General features: G+C 35.8%; 1 protein-coding gene across 1 annotated transcript in view; it reads right to left on the reverse strand.

Annotated features, from left to right (window-relative positions):
* Positions 1–2876: 2876 nt before the first annotated feature.
* The window catches only part of GK (glycerol kinase), a 79973-nt gene continuing 65647 nt past the window's right edge, over positions 2877–17202 (reverse strand). The window contains 5 exon segments of the mRNA XM_070365743.1: positions 2877–8712; positions 10521–10607; positions 13883–13963; positions 16137–16280; positions 16390–16510. Coding sequence (XP_070221844.1) covers positions 8702–8712; positions 10521–10607; positions 13883–13963; positions 16137–16280; positions 16390–16510 — 444 coding nt within the window. The 3' untranslated portion in view covers positions 2877–8701.

Genomic DNA, 17202 nt, shown 5'->3' on the forward strand with positions numbered 1-17202 from the left:
ATTTCTTTGCATTGTCTGTTGTAACCTCTCCTTTTTCATTTCTGATTTTGTTGATTTTATTCTTCTTTTTTCTGAATAAGTCTGGCTAAAAGTTTATCAAGTTTATTTCCTCAAGGTTTGTTGTATATTTTAGTTCCACATATAAGAGATCTCATACAGTACTTGTCTTTCTCTATCTGACTTGTTTCACTTAGCATATTGTTTTTGTCTTAGTTACTAAGGTGTGTCTGACTCTTTTGCGACCCCATGGACCCCATCAGGCTTCACTGTTAATGGGATTTCCAAGGCAAGAATACTGGAATGGGTTGCCATTTCCTTCTCCAGGATAATGGAGTTTTAAGATACTTGCTTGGTATTGAGACAATAATGTTGTGATCAATACCAGGTACAATTAACACAATTTTGTCTTGATTTGGTCATATTTGTGGATTGCTATAAACAGATTCTTTATAATGTTCTAGAACCACATAAGTGAGGCAGAAACAATAAAATAAAGAATGTAAATAATTTGGTTGGTATTAGGGAAAAGAATCAGTGCACAATTTTTTCCTTGGAATTGGTTGATTCTACTATGTCTTCCCAAGAGTCAACTATGAACAGAGAGGTATTTTAAAAAGCTTCTTTACATAAAATAGGCCAACTATGAAGACAGTACAATGCAAAGCAGAGTATCATTACTTCTCTTAGATAAAAATTAATTTGGATGACTCAATTCCAAAGTTGTTTATGATTTTTTCTATGATTCTATTTTTATGACTAAGTTTAGGAGAGTAATAATGTGTACTTAGCAGAGATATTTCCGCTTTAAATTGTTAAATTATAGATGATGAAGAAAATTATCTATAAATCTGAGTTTTTTCATGAGCTGAAAAGCCTAAGAAATACCAAAACAGTAGGAAAGTATAAGTGGAGTAATGGCTTCACTGAAGACTTTGTTTTTTTATGATCCTAGCATGAAGGCCGCAGAAGGCAATGGCACCCCACTCCAGCACTCTTGCCTGGAAAATCCCATGGACTGAGGAGCCTGGTGGGCTGCAGTCCATGGGGTCGCTAAGAGTCCGACAGGACTGAGCGACTTCACTTTCACTTTCCTACATTGAAGGAAATGGCAACCCACTCCAGTGTTCTTGCCTGGAGAATCCCAGGGACGGGGGAGCCTGGTGGGCGGCCGTCTACGGGGTCGCACAGAGTCGGACATGAATGAAGTGACTTAGCAGCAGCAGCAGCAGCAGTATGAAGGCATCCTGGACATCATTGTAGCGATCGCACATGATCACTATAATGCTATCATGTAATTATGATTACCCCAAACAAGTATACCAGCCACTTCTGCAGCGCACAATGATGGAAAGGAAGGCTACCTAAGAAACAGAAATGCCTTGAGTGTTGAAAACAGCGCCACCTAGCGGTTGAATTTGTTTCTAACAAGCCAGCTTCTTTCTATTCCACATGACCTTTAGCAAGCCGACAAAAAATTTTAGACTTCAAGTCATGGACTTTGAAAACATAGGGGAATCTTGTATGGTACACACTGTGATTGTATATCTGAGACAATTCAGTAGAAATGGCTTAGCATCCTTCCATGTTATAATTACTTAACATTGCCATTACAGCTTCCAAAGTACAACTCAACTAAAGAAAAAAAACCACATTACATTTGAAATCCTGTCTACTATGATCAGATGAAAGAAATCCATGTTAACACTTGTGCCTTCACCAGTTCTTCCAGTCGTGGGCCACAAATCCTTAAAAAATCTATTAGATAAAGCGACTAAATATCAGTCTTACCTCCCAGTGAGTAAAGAGAAGTGAAATACCCAGCCACAATGGGGAAAAAGAAATCCAGCACAGGCGAACAGCTCCCAGCAACCCATCCTCTCTGCTCCTCTGGCACCCTTCCCTCAGTGCAACACCTCCTTGGTTCTTACTGTGTATGACTTACTTCTCCAGACAGACTGCAGGGTCCTTGAAGACAGGTCAAGCCCTTTTCTCTTGGGTGCCCTTGTGCTGCTGGCGCTGGGCTGAGCACCCAGCGATGGCTTATTGGTTGACTAATGTCATGGGGGGATGGGCTGGAGGGGCGGGCGATTGATTCCAGCTGAGGAACCTGAGGAATGAGGCAGGTGCAGGCTTGAAGGGAATGGGTGCCAAGAATGGAATGGTGGTGTCAGGAAGCTCAGTAGCTCTAAAGGAGTCTGTCCCCACCCCCCCAAGGCTCTGACCTAGGAACTTGGGTTAAAAAAAAAAGTTCACAGAAGTAATCCCAGAGTGAATAAATAAATTACCGCAACTCCCGAGATGAAATATGACAGCCATTAAAAGTTCTTTGAATATTGTGGGGATAATTGTTCAGTTTCCGAGCCCAACTTTCCCTCCATAGAAGGTATTAGATTGTCACTGCACCATTTTATTTTGCCCATGTCTTTGTGGTCTTTTAAACACGTTTGAAAGGAAGCCAATTTCATCCAATTTTATAATTCAGTGCTTTCTTTCAACTGTAATGAACTAGAACCTGAAATAGAATAAAACAGGTCTTGTGCCCAATTTGAAATCCAGTATAATGGCAGTGCTCTTTCTCCCTTGATAATAAACCTATATCTAGAATGGAGACTTTCTGGCCCAGAAATTTTCTAGCCTTAATATATAATTCTGAATGTGGTGGGCTGACAGTAGTACAATTCAAATTTGTTGGAAGGTTCTATACTGGAAATAAGACAAATAAGTATTTTTTCCGAGTCATGGAATTCACAACAAATGGATGGTTAAGGATATAATTTGTAATATACATTATTTATTCTAATACTGATGCTTTATATGAGGTGCTTGAAATAATTGTGCCAGAAGATCAGTAAGATTTCAGCCCTTTTAATTGGGAAAAGTGTCAGGATAAACAAGATTACAACTAATGGACTTTGATACATATAATTAGGATGATGATACATTGTCTTTTTTTTCACCTTATCTTTTTACTATGAAATAGTTCAAGCATACAGAAAAGTAGAGGATATAGTAAAAAAAAAATCCATACTCCCATCACTCAGTCAAATCTTAAGATTTTGCTACGTTTGCTTTAAGTCTTTTAATTTTTTAAGAAACACAACTTTTCAGGTTCCAGTGAAGTCTCTTGCCTAATTCCATGCTCTGCCTTTCAGAGGTAACCACCATCCAAAACTTGGTTATCTATCATCCCTCTCCAAGTTTCATACTTCTAGTTCAACTGTATGTGTTCACATACATGATACGCTGTGTTGTTTTGCAGGTTAAAATTTTTATACAACATTTATGAACATCCAAGATCTGTGAAAATACCACCTTAAAGTTTAGGGGAAAAATTAAAATAACCACAAGTATTATTTACGAGTCTGGATGATTTTCTACCCTTCTTTCTAACCTCTTATTTTCCAATTTTTCTAAGAACAGTATTATTCATTTCCAACAAACAATTTGATCAAAAATTAAACGGACAAGAATGCTCATTTTACAAAGAGGTCCCTTGGCTGTTGAGAAACCAGTGATGTAGAGAATGAACTTGCAAATGTTCACTGTCATTTGAATTAGATTTACTTATTTGAAGAGGTAGGTGGCAAACAGACATTGTTTTCTCCTATACACACTGTAGTAAAGAAAGAGACGTGGTGGTAAATTAATAAAAGGCTGAAGGTTTAAAATGAGCTTGAGGAGAAAGATGAGATTAAACCTTCAAGAAAAATAAGACACAGCACAGTTTCTAAACTACAAGTTACTGGTAATTATTGTCATATGTTTTACTTAATATGTTCAGAAGACTGCCTCCTCATTTACCAAGTCTTTGGGGAAAACGAGTTAGTTGTATCCTTTTGATCAGTAATATTCTATTGGACAAACCATGAAAATCCCTGGGAAGCTGAATGGGAGCCCAGATCTTCTATTTCTTCATAATCTTTTATGTATTAGTGACTAAAGGATTTTTCTTATTTCCAATATTAGATACTTGAAAAAGAGTTAGTGAAAGTGAAATAAAAAGGAGATATATTTATTAACCTCCATATTTTTGAGGAACAAATAAAATTTATTTCCTTCAGAGGGTTCATTTCAGGGACTATAAGCTCACATGCTGTCAGGGACTAGTCAAATATATCTATTTTACATAAATGCAAATTACACTTTCATTGAGGTATAATTCATATACCATAAATACACTCCTTTAAAGTGTATGCTTCAGTTTTTAGTATATTCACAAGGTTGTGCAATCATCAACCCAAAAGAAATCCTGTCCATTAGCAGTCATGTCCCTTTTCCCCTCCCCACACCCCAACTCCCGCCCCAGACTCTGGCAGCCACTAATCCACCTTCTGTCCCTGTGGATTTGTCTATTCTGGACATTTCACGCAATCTGAATCATACACTATGTGGCTTTTTGTATGACTTTTTTCACTCTGTGCAGTTTTCAAGATTCATTTATGTTGTAGTATGTGTGTGGTACCTTATCATTTTTACATGTGAATAATATTCCCTTGTATGGATATCTCACCTTTCATTTACCATTCATCAATTGATAAGACAGTTGTTTTCTCTTGCGCTATTATGAATAATGCTGTCATGAACATTTGTGTACAGTGGCCTCTGAATTTAAGCTCAAAAATTTAGATTTGCAGGGGCTTCCCTAGTGGTACAGTGGTTAAGACTCTGAGCTTCTGCTGCAAGGGGCAAGATTTCAATCCCTGCTTAGGGACCTAACATTCTGCACCGCAATGTGGCATGGCCAAAAATTAATTAAAATTAATTGAGCAACTAGTTTTTAAAAACTTTGTAAAAAAACTTTTTATTTCATATTAGGGTATAGCCAATTAACATGAGCAACTTGTTTTTAACCTATCTTCTGCTTCTCAGAATATTTATCTTTATAGTCCCCAAATTTAAGTTATTAGGTCATTTTCACTAAATCTGATGACAAGGAAATCTTTAGAAACACTGGTGACAGTTCTTTGTCTGTGATACTTAACACATCTTATCCTTTAACGTAAGACCAGAGCTAAGATATGTACCTATAAAGTATAGATCAAGTAGCAATCAAGTTGGTTTTGAAACTCACTCAGTTTTCCAGTAATGCCTATTATGTGACCTGATGAATTGTAGGTTGCGAGAACAGATCAAGTAAACTTCCTTATTTAAAAAGTACAGTTAAAACAAGCTATTACAAAGTTCTAGTTAAAAACTAATTCTTGGAACACTTTTACACTGTTGGTGGGAATGTAAAATGGTGCAGCCACTATGGAAAACCGTATGAACGATTCCTCAAAAAATTAAAAATAGAACTACCATATGATCTAGCAATTCTACTTTTGAGTATATATCCCAAAGAATCGAAATCAGGATATCTACACTCCCAGGTTCACTGCAGCATTATTCACAACAGCCCAGATATAGATACAACCCAAATGTCCATTGACAGATGAATGGATAAAGAAAATGTAGTATATACATACAATGGAATCTTGATCAGCCTTAAAAAGAAGGAAATTCTACTGTTTGCAACATCAATGTACCAAATTTGATACACTGGTACAAATTTAGATTATGCTAAGTGAAATAAACTGGACACAAAAAGAAATATTGTGTAATCTTACTTTATGTGTGGAATCTTAAAAAGTCAAACAGAAATAGGAGATTGGTGGTTAGCAGGGGGTGGGGTGAGAGGGGAAATGGGGAATTGTTCAATGGGTATGAAGTTAGTTACACAAGATGATTAAGTCCTAGAGATTGCTGTACAACTTTTAGTGCCATAGTTAACAATATGCTATTGTGCATTTAAAAATCTAAGAGGGTAGATTTCATGTTAAGCATTCTTAAACATACAAACACAGAAAGCAAAAGGGACACCAGGAAATTTTTGGAGGTGAGTGGTATGTTTATAACCTTGATTTTGGTGATGGGATAATGGGTGTATGCATGAAGTCCAAGCTCATCAAAGTATATACTTTAAATATGTACAGTTTTCTATATATCAATTATACCTTATTAAAGCTATAAAAATAGTAATTTTTGCACTTCTATTTATGATTAGACACTATGAGGTAAAAACTACCTACTTGACTACCATTGCTGTTATAGTGTCTGTGCTATGACATCTTTTGTTTCATGGTTCCTCCTAAATTGCAATCATTCTTCATTCCCACAGGATACAAAATACCTATAAGCCAAAGAACTGAGACTTAGGCATTTTAAAAGAAACACACTAAAAAAAATTCTAAGATATTATTACAGGAGCAAAAATGCATTATTTATGTTACTGATTACCTGGAGAACAGAAGATTGAGGTGTTGGTGATCGAGTTCAGAGAATAATGGCATACTTGACTCCACCAACTCACCCAGGTAGAGAGGAACTGAAGCATAGAGTGGAACCAGTAAGTCATGGTTAGCCATGACTGCAAGACCCTATTGAGAACAGATGCTGACCTCACCGGGGCATTTTCTGGATGCTGAGATGGGGCAATGTAGTCTTTTTTGACAGAACAAGTAAGGTGCTCATCATCCCAGAAACTGCTTCTTCAGCTGTTGGTTAATTCTTCAGTGTGTGCCTTATCAAGGGCTAACAGCTGAGCTGAACGTTTCCTGAACCATCTTTCTCAATTAACTTTGATCTAAGTTCTAGTCTGTAAATGAGAAATGCAAGTAAGAATGAGGGTCAATTTATTTTAAGTAAATTTATCATTAAATATCAACGTGTATCATTTCAAACATTTATAAATATCACAATTTATAGAAAATTAATTAATCTTAAAATTATCGGAACAATGATTTTCACAGTTATTTACATTAACTCAAACTACCTTTGTAGAAACAAACGATGTTTAAAAGTGTCCTTGCCACAAAGTAATAATTTCATAGTACCTTTCTGTAACATTTATGTCACTAAAGTGGCAGCTGCACCAATAAAACCCAGCAGATTCAATAATTTACAAACAGCATAATCAGAACTGAAAATGCAAACTACCATTCATTCCAAACAAAACAAAACCTTTTATATTAATATATATAAATACATAAATATTTTTCCATTTTCATCACTGAAGAAAATAATTAGGAGGCAGTATTTTCTTGTTTGTAGTAAAAAAAATTAATCTTAAGATTATTTTAAAATTGACATTGAGAAGCTAGGTTAGGTAAATTGTTATAATGCCTCACAATAAATTTTTTGAGAATTTCTTGGTTGTGGGTGCAGCGAGAAGGAAATTCTTGGGTTTACTGGAAGCTTTTTCTATCAATTAAACCATTTTTCTATTGTATTAATAATATGTCCATAAGCATATTATCATCTCAAATAGAAATTTTAATTACTTATCAGCAATTTATAACACACTTAGATGGAAAGAGATTCTTGGCTTTTTTTTTTCTACTTAAGTTTGTAAACTTTTTTTGATATCCCCTCAAAAGGATCCTAAATAGATCTAAATATATGTCAAAGGAAAAGCAAACTTTATATGGACTCAGTGCTTGTATTTGAAAACAATATTTGCTATACTATTTCACAGGTTTTTTTTTAGCATATAAAAGTATGGTATAAGAAATTATAGTCACAATAAAGTACATTTTCTTTTATTCACATAGAACATATACTTAAATTTTAAATGTTGGCTCTTCAAGAAAGCTTCTCCTGGTAAATAATATGTATAACCATTGCCCAAAAATGTATACAGCTGTTTTCCCCAAAATATTTATACACATAGTGGTCCACTTAAGACCAGCCCCATTAGAATCCACTGAATACAATGTGTTCTTAATTTATAAATGGGCTACCCTCAGTATATAAAATATAAATGCATGTATGTTACACATACAAAGTAAGAAATATAAAAAGGAGAGATGAAAAGAAAAGGAAGTGTTCTTCCCTATAAGATCCTGAGAGAAATTCAGTGTAATTAGTGAGAACATGTATTCTTAATTTATAAATGGGCTACCCTCATTATACAAAATATAGAGGCATGTATGTTATACACAATGTAAAAAATATAAAAAAGAGAGATGAACGAGAAAAGAAAGGAAAGTGTCCTTCCCTATAAGATCCAGATAGCAGCAATTCAGTATAATTAGTGAGACCATGTAAAATACATGAAGAATTTTCAGTTTTGGCAAATACTTTTTAGAAAAATGCCTAAGGAATGAGGGTACTAAATTTCTATTTTAAGAATTTAGTAGAGGCTTCCATTTAAACATTTAGTGAAGATGTTGTGGTCTCCCTAATAAGCAGAAAAGAGGACTTTGGGTAGGGGAGTCTGTTAAAAAGAAGCAAACAAAAAATCACAGATTTTTAGCTGGTTAGTAATAGCCCCTTAGTGAAGTGTGTGTAGTGCAGGAATCAAATCCTGGCCCATAAGAGTCTGAATATATGTGATAAAAAATTCCAATGGACAGGATCTGAATTCTTTCTAGATCTTACAGGAAATGAGGCAGGAAATGATTGCAAAGGAGGGGGTCAGCCCCAAAGGCGGCTGGTCCAATCTTAACTAGTGCTGTTAAAAAAAACACCCAATGTTTCTATAGCATTCTTTCTGCTGCATTTTCTTTATTTCAAGCCACAGGTCTACTTGGAGGATCATGCAGCAAGTGGCTTATAAATAAAATCAGTTTATGAATAGTGTCGTCACATTAAGAGACTGAATCACTGGATTCTCTCCATAGGTAAAGAGCTTGCATCTTTGGAATCCATGAGTTGGTAGTATTTACGGCATACCTAAAATTGGACAAAAATCATATATGTCAATAATAATATACATGCAATTTAGGAGTTAAAGCAATGAAGATGATTCAATCATTATTGAGCTAGAAATTCCATATGGTTCCTAAATATTGCTTCACAGGTAAAATGCAACAAATATAACTGGGCCAATTTCAAAATTAGCAAATGAACACTACTGCTAACTGTTTACCAAGAAAAGTCATTCCAATTTTTCTCAAATCTCAGCATATGTTACCAAGAGAGATCCTAAAGATGGCAATCATATGTATTTTGGAAGTCTAGGAATTTGGACATTTACTGTATACTTCAGCTTAGAGATATGTTATATATCCTATTTTTTTAAAGACCTAGCTTTTTCATTCTGTACTGGTATCAAAGGGAAACAGAAGGGAAAAAAATATCAATGAAAATATTCAGCTGCAATGCTATTTTCTTTTCTCTTCCAGACCACCATAATGCAGCCAAAAACAAAACAAAAAAAAAAAAACCTCAGGATAAAGAAAAAAATAGAACTTTTTCTAAAACAGAATTTAAAAAAAATTAAATTACAGTTCTTCTGGGAAATACTCAGACACTTCCACCAAACATTCCTGAGAAGCAGAAAGAAAATAAGCATCTGCTAATTCTGTACAGATTTATGTATACAGAAGCCTTTTGTAGTATGTAAAGCACTAATACCAACATAAGGAATGGTTATTACGGAAGAAAAATATTTGAACAAATTTATTATAAACATGAAGAATACAGAAAATGGTAAATCTAATTTTAAATTTTCATGCACATAACTGAAATTTTATCATGATTTAAAAGATAATTTAATGTTCTGCTAATGTAGATAATTTTTATTCCCTTTCTAATATAAATAACTTTTCATTCCATATTTATATATAGTGCTTTAGTGATGATGCCAATCTGATTAATGCTTGTCAGACTTCTAAAAACAGATGTTTTCCCATATATATAAAAAATTTTTACATTTTAAACCCAGGTCATCTTGTAATTAATTAAGAGAAATAATCCAACTCCCTAATTAAGAAGATTTTTTAAATGTTTCACTTTCTTAGCAACATGAAATACGTCATTTCCATTTAGGCCAATAATTTGAAGAAAAACTGAACTATCATCAGGAACAACTTCCAAAAATGATTATTATATTTAAATTAATGCTGGTTACACAGTGAGTTTTATAATGTACTGAGCAATTTTACTTTTATAAGAATATTCAGAATATGCAAAAATAATAATTCAGTTTGAATTTCACCAATTTATTTCAGCAATAATTTAAAAAAAATTTCAGTTCACCAATGTATTCTCTTAACTAAAATAAAAGTGACGATAAATTTCCCCGGGTTTAGAGTTTTACAGAAACTCTGCTAACATACTCTGGCCAAAAGTCTTACCAGGATTGAAATATTAAGACTTCTGTAGCAGATTTTCATAAGTATGAAAAACAACTTAAGTACATTTGAAAGACAGTTCAATTGATTTCAAATACTATACATTTCATCTACCACTCTGAACATCCTTTCATTTAAGCATGAACAGTAGTACTTGTGCTTACTGCTGCACGTGCCAGCAGAATGTAGCCCCTCAAAGAAAATCATCTACTAAAAATCAAAGAGAATAAAAGCAGAGTCACAGTCCTTAATTCTAAATTAAATGGTCTATTAACTAGACCTTCAACAGATTTTCCAGGTTCCTAAGAACAGGAAGAAGGAAAAATACTGAAAACTTTCTATTCATTTATACACAAATACATTAATGCTAACTCATATAATTGTCTAATTTAAAGAGGAACTGACCTGAGAGGTACCTTGCTCCGATTAACATTACCACGCTACTCACTATAAAAAAGCCCAAAGGCAGACTACAGAAGATACTAGGGTCACCTGTTGTCATCCGAGTAGGAGGGAATTCCAGTCAAGCAAACCAAAAGAGAGACACATAATTACAATATTTGTGTTAAGAATCACATGATAGCAAAAAAAAGTTATAAAAATAGTATATTCATAAAAGCTAGCAAAGAGTTATTACTTTAAATCAAAACCAGAATCAAAATTGAGGGCTTATGACAGTTAACAAACAATACAGATAGCATGCCACAAACAGCAAGAACATAGAGCATATAGACCAACATAAACCTTCCACTGGCAAAGCCAAAGAAAGCTGAAGGAGAACTTTCTTTTTGGGAGGCTGCTGATTTTAGCTTTCTTGGTTCTTTCCCAAAAGATACTAAGTGAGCAATACCATTCCCCATCCAGATTAAAATTATAGATCCTTTGGCTATCAGAGAAGAGTTATATTAGTCCAATTCATTAGTTTGAAAATGAATTTCAAACCCTGTTGGTTTCATTTTCTTTTTTACACACAGTTGGTATAACAAAATGAACCTGAAAAGTAATGTTACTATATAATTTAAAAACTAAACTGTATTATCTATATTTAAAATATTGTCTGAGAACACAATTGTTTTGATATTTTCTAACCTGATTAAAAACATTTCCTTTAAAGAATAGCTATATAGATACAGACATAGGCTTTTCTTGAATTTAAACATTATGTATCTTGAACATTTGACACTTTTTGAAAAAAAACGTTATTTTGGTGGGTTTGGAGTACAAAGTCATGAAGTCATTATTTATCATAAGCTCTCTCCAAAAAATATTAAATCTCCAATCATTTCTACATTTTAAACATATTAAATGTATGTTAAAAATTCTTTACACTCCATTCAAATATAGTTACAAACAAGAAAATAAATATGAATGCTTCAAAATTGGCAATATGCTTTGGAAATTAAGCTAACATAATATTCTTCCCATAAATTAAAACTATTTAAGGAGGATAAGAGGTCAGGTAGCAATTTGAATAGCCTTATGAGATCATCAAAATAGGATTCTATCTGTACTATTATTACATAGCTTACATTGGTTGAGGAACAATCAGCATTTCACTAATTGAATATTGTTATCTGGATTATTATACAGTTTTAGAGACTCTCAAAATGTTGTACATGAGTGCTTTTCATAAATCTACTACAAATTGTTTTCACAGTTTGCCTTAAATATACTGCAGCCTAACTGAAACAAACACCAAGTTTGAAAAATCGAAAGCTCTCAAAAAATCAAATTATTTTATCACCAATTCTGAAGGCAGAAACAAAAAAATCGTGTAATTTTCTTTCATTCACTTTTTCTTGGCATTTTAAGTTCCCTGACAATAAGGTAAAGCAAACAGAAAATGATCAATTGGCTTTGTGGAAACTTGGCAATTAAAGTTATATCCTCAACTGCAAGTAAGGAAGAAGTACGTGTGGCATTGACATGGAGGCGGATATGGCGAGGGAGGGGAACAGGTTGAATTGTGCCATTTTATTTATTTATTTGGCCATATAATATTTTTTGGCCATAAAATAAATAAAATACATTTTATTTATTTATTTTTGGGGAGCATGCAGGATCTTGTTCACTGACCAGAGATGAACCTGTGCCCCATGCATTGGAAGTTTGGAGTCTCAACCACTGGACTGCCAGGGAAGTTTCTATGCCATTAAAAAAAAATACAACTAGTCAAAGAAATCACAGAACTCATTTTCATCAGCTTTTAATTGATGGCAACCAGAAAATAAATCAGAGTGCACGGCTATTGCATCCTTCAAAGCAACTAGCACTGTGCTACAAAAAATACCTATGATTGAGAAGTTTAACTATAAAAGGTCTCAAAACTGCAAACAGTCTTAGCAAGAAAGGCTTTGTCACCATCTTAGAAAGAAAGGTGGGTCTCAGAACAAAAGATTTAAAGACAATGGATATTAAGCCTAAAGCTTATTTAGGAGAATAAACAAAAGCTTCAAGTAGAAACAGGATGATCCCAGAAGCTTCTCTGAAAAGCTGCTGCTGCTGCTAAGTCGCTTCAGTCGTGTCCGACTCTGTGCAACCCCATAGATGGCAGCCCACCAGGCTCCGCCGTCCCTGGGATTCTCCAGGCAAGAACACTGGAGTGGGTTGCCATTTCCTTCTCCAATGCATGAAAGTGAAAAGTGAAAGTGAAGTCGCTCAGTCATGTCCGACTCTTAGCGACCCCATGGACTGCAGCCCACCAGGCTCCTCCATCCATGGGATTTTCCAGGTGAAAGTACTGGAGTGGGGTGCCATTGCCTTCTCCGTCTGAAAAGCTAGATACATTAAAAGTGGTTCTTGGGACTTCCCTGGTGATCCAGTGGCTAAGACTCTGGGCTCCTAATGACGGGAGCCTGGGTTTGACCCCTAGACAGGGAACTAGATCCCACATGCTGCAACTAAGCACCGGTGCAGCCAATAAATAAATAATTTTTTTAAAAAGTGGTTCTATACTCACTTTGGGGTTGGAAGGCAGGCTATATTTCATTTATAAACTCTTCTCTCTTAAACTATATGCTTCAAAATATTATTGGCCATTGTTTCATTCATTAAATTCCAAATCTTGTATTTAGCAAAGGATTATCAAGCCATATTAAAGGTGTGTTAAAGGCTGTTTCAATATTAAAGGCAGCTCAGAGCTGTTTACAACTAAATATTTTATTTATGGTAGATACCTTTCCCACCTAAGTGATTAAAAACAAAAATCCTCTAATTTCTGCCAAGAACATTTCCCAATTATGACATTTCTAATTTACTATGTTTGGTACTTTTCTTCCTCTGATTTCAATGAATTCTTACAACATACACTCACTAAGGACTTGGGGGCAGTCTAGGAAGTAGTGAAATGTATTCTGAAATCAATATAGCTTTTGGTCGGTTCAAGTCATGAAGACAGCCCCCCAAAAAGGCAAAGTCAGTCACGAAGAGGAAAAAAAAAAACAAACAGTTTAGTTGATTTTTTTCATTAGGAAGAAACTAGAACTACTTTTACTTTTAGAAAATTAAGTTATCAATCAAAGGAATAAACTAATCAACCAGGAATAAACTAATAAGGAAAGGTATGGCAGGACAGGAGTTAAGCACATATATCGATCTGATAATTTACATTTTATGTTTAGAACTTTAAAGTGTTTTCAAAATGTTAGAAACTATGAGCATATCATAATGCTATTCTTCAGAGCAGCCTTGCTAAGTATAAACAGATACTTAAAGAAGCTATTTAACATACTAGGACAAAGTGGCAATAACAATAAAAACATTTTTACCACTTTCTGAAGACTGAGTTGTAACCCAACCCATTGATTTCATCACAGCTTTCTTCCATGTAGAATAACGAATTTCACTTTCTAGAAATAGAAGGTAGGAAAACCATACATAAGAAAGGCAGTTTACTCAATGTTATGTGGCAGACTGGATGGGAGGGGAGTCTGGGGGAGAATGGATACATGTGTATGTATGGAATAATCTGCCAGGAGACCCCAGTTCGATTCCTGGACTGGGAAGATCCACTGAAGAAGGGATAGGCTACCCACTCCAGTATTCTTGGACTTCCCTGGTGGCTCAGACAGTAAAGAATCTGCCTGCAATGTGGGAGACCTGGGTTCGATCCCTGGGTTGGGAAGATCCCCTGGAGAAGGGAACAGCTACCCACTCCAGTATTCTGGCTTGGAGAATTCCATGGACTGTACAGTCCATGTGGTCACAAAGAGTTGGACATGACTGAGTGACTTTCACTTTCACATGCATGGCTGTCACTTTGCTGTACACCTGAAACTATCAATAACAACTGTTAGTTACTATACGCCAATACAAAATAAAAAGTTTTTTAAAAAAGAAAGTTTACTAAGATGTTCTAAGTACTATACTTATATTCACTCATCATTCTTGATAAATTGTTTCACTTATTAAACTGACACTTGTTGCACTGTATTTAACTGACATGGAGCTTTACCAGGACTCAGATCCCAGTATGGTTGCCAAAGACTGCCAGTGACTGCAGAGAGAAGCTTGTGTGGAAGTTGGAGGGAAATTCAGCCTGGTCTGCAAAATGAAAGGAGATGCGGAGACAGGCTATCTGCTAAGACCAGGTCATTCACAAGCAGGTGGTGATGAATTAGAAAGGAGAATCCTATTTGATCTGCTTTCTCTTTGGGGGAGGGCAGAGGACCTTGGAAAGTAAGTTGCTCAGTTATGTCCAACTCTTTGTCACCCTATGCACTGTAGCCTGCCAGGCTCCTCTGTCCATGGAATTCTCCAGGCAAGAATACTGGAGTGGGTAGCTGTTCCCTTCTCCAGGGGATCTTCCCAACCCAGGGATCAAACCCAGGTGTCCCGCATTGCAGGCAGATTCTTTACCATCTGAACCACCACAAAATCCACTATGATATCATTTTTTAAAAATATAAATTTATTTATTTTAATTGGAGGCTAATTACTTTACAGTATTGTATTGGTTTTGCCATACATCAACATAACCCTGTATGAGACAGCAAAAGAGACAGAGATGTATAGAACAGTCTTTTGGACTCTATGATACCATTTTATACACAGCTTTTTAAAAAGGTTTAAAACCAAATTGAATATATAAAACCTGACTTCTGTACACAAACTTAATTACAGGTATTGGGGCTTCCCAGGTGGCGCAGTGGTAAAGAATCTGCCTGCCAATGCAGGAGATGCAAGAGACATGGATTTGATCCCTGGGTCTGGAAGATCCCCTGGAGGAGGAACTGACAACCCACTCCAGTATTCTTGCCTGGAATAGTTCATGGACAGAGGAGCCTGGCGGGACAGTCTATTGGTCTGGCTTGTGGCTTAGTTTTGTTTGTTACAACAGTGAGTCAAATATTTAATGCTCATTGATTTAAATTGTTGCTGCTTTTGTCAGGCTAGCCCTGCTGTGCTTAAAAGTTACCAGAATGGTCCTTAGCCAAGTTAATCCTGTCCTAAAACTGGTCATTGGCACTAAAGAGGACCCAATGCAGACATGATGGGTCAGTGGTCTATATATCTCCCTTGTCACTGTCAGAAAAGGTTACACTAACAGGCTATTAATAAAACTGATAATGTGGCAGTGTTATCCTCATACATGAAGAGACTATAAACAGTAGAAGTGAATGGTAAAAAAGTGATTATAGAAATTTGTGTTTTTTTTTTTAAATAGGGAACTATTTCTCTTATTTACATTCATTCAGATATGAAGCCAAATATGTTTAGCAGCTGAATATGAAATTACCTTCACATTTGCAATCTTATTTCATTTCTTGATTTGTGACTAAACCACCAAACTCTCTCTCCCTTTTCACAGTACACCAATCTTCAGTCTTTACGAGTACCCTCACTGAAAAAGATTACTGTAGAGCACAGGGAACTATACTCAATATTATGTAATAACCTATAAGGGAAAAGAATCTGAAAAACATAGTATATATAACTGAATCACTTTGCTGTGCTGCTGGAACTAACACAACATTGTGTTAGAAATCAACTCTACCTCAATAAAAAAATAAATAAAAGTACCCTCAGCGTTGATCTGAGGTTCAAATCTCTCCATTGTGACAGCCGACAAGTCCTCAGGCTCCAGACTCCAGACGCCAACCCCTTCTGCAGCCCCTGCAGCCATGGCGGCTCCCAGAGCAGTTGTTTCAGGCATGGATGGTTTCACTGAGGGGAGAGAACAACATCACTATCTTAGCAATTACATATGCCTGAAAAATCAGTTCTTCAAAAAAAACTTGACTATTGGGGTTTGAAGGAATGAGGGCTTACTGACCTACTGGAATATACAGAATGTCTGCTTGTAACTGCATAAGGATTTTGTTGTTGGTCATTCCACCATCTACCTGCAAATGGCTGAGTGGAATTCCACAGTCACGGTTCATGGCGTCCAAAATCTGAAAAAAAAAAAAAAAATGCAATGAACATCATCAAAGTACCACACAGTAATATCTCAGAAAATAGTCATCTTCTACTTAAAAACACGCAAAAGCTCCCCAAAGCCTACAGAAGGAAAAAAGAGATTTCTTCTAGGTCTTCCTTGGTCTGGTTACCACCAAACTTTTCTCTTAACACTCCTCTGCACTCACCTCTATATCCAGGCAAGCCAGACAACTCTATTTTGCACCCTGATTTCCTGCCGTGGTGTCTATGTTTGTGCTGCTATTCAAATCCTTTGCCTAATATGTGTCGCTCAGCATCCCCTCAACTGTAAAATGCCCAGTGCCCAGCAGCTAACAGGAACTTAGAGAGTAATGACAGCTGGGAAAAGAAAACAAACTTGCATTTATTACATTACTGTTTAGGCAGGCTTAATTAAAAAATTTTTTTCTTTTGGCCTTACTGTGCAGCCCATGGGATCTTAGTTCCCTGACCTGGGATGGAACCCGTGCCCACTGCAGTGGAAACATGAAGGCTTAATCACTGGACTGCTAGGGAAGTCCCCAGGCTTAATTTCTGATTATGCTGGGAAGATTGAGGGCAAGAACAGAAGGGGGCAGCAGAGGATGAGATGGTTAGATGGCATCACTGACTCAATGGACATGAGTTTGAGCAAACTCTGGAGATGGTGAAGGACAGGGAAGCCTGG

This window comes from Bos mutus, chromosome X (genome assembly GCF_027580195.1).
Source record: "Bos mutus isolate GX-2022 chromosome X, NWIPB_WYAK_1.1, whole genome shotgun sequence".
Classification (NCBI taxonomy): Eukaryota; Metazoa; Chordata; class Mammalia; order Artiodactyla; family Bovidae; genus Bos; species Bos mutus.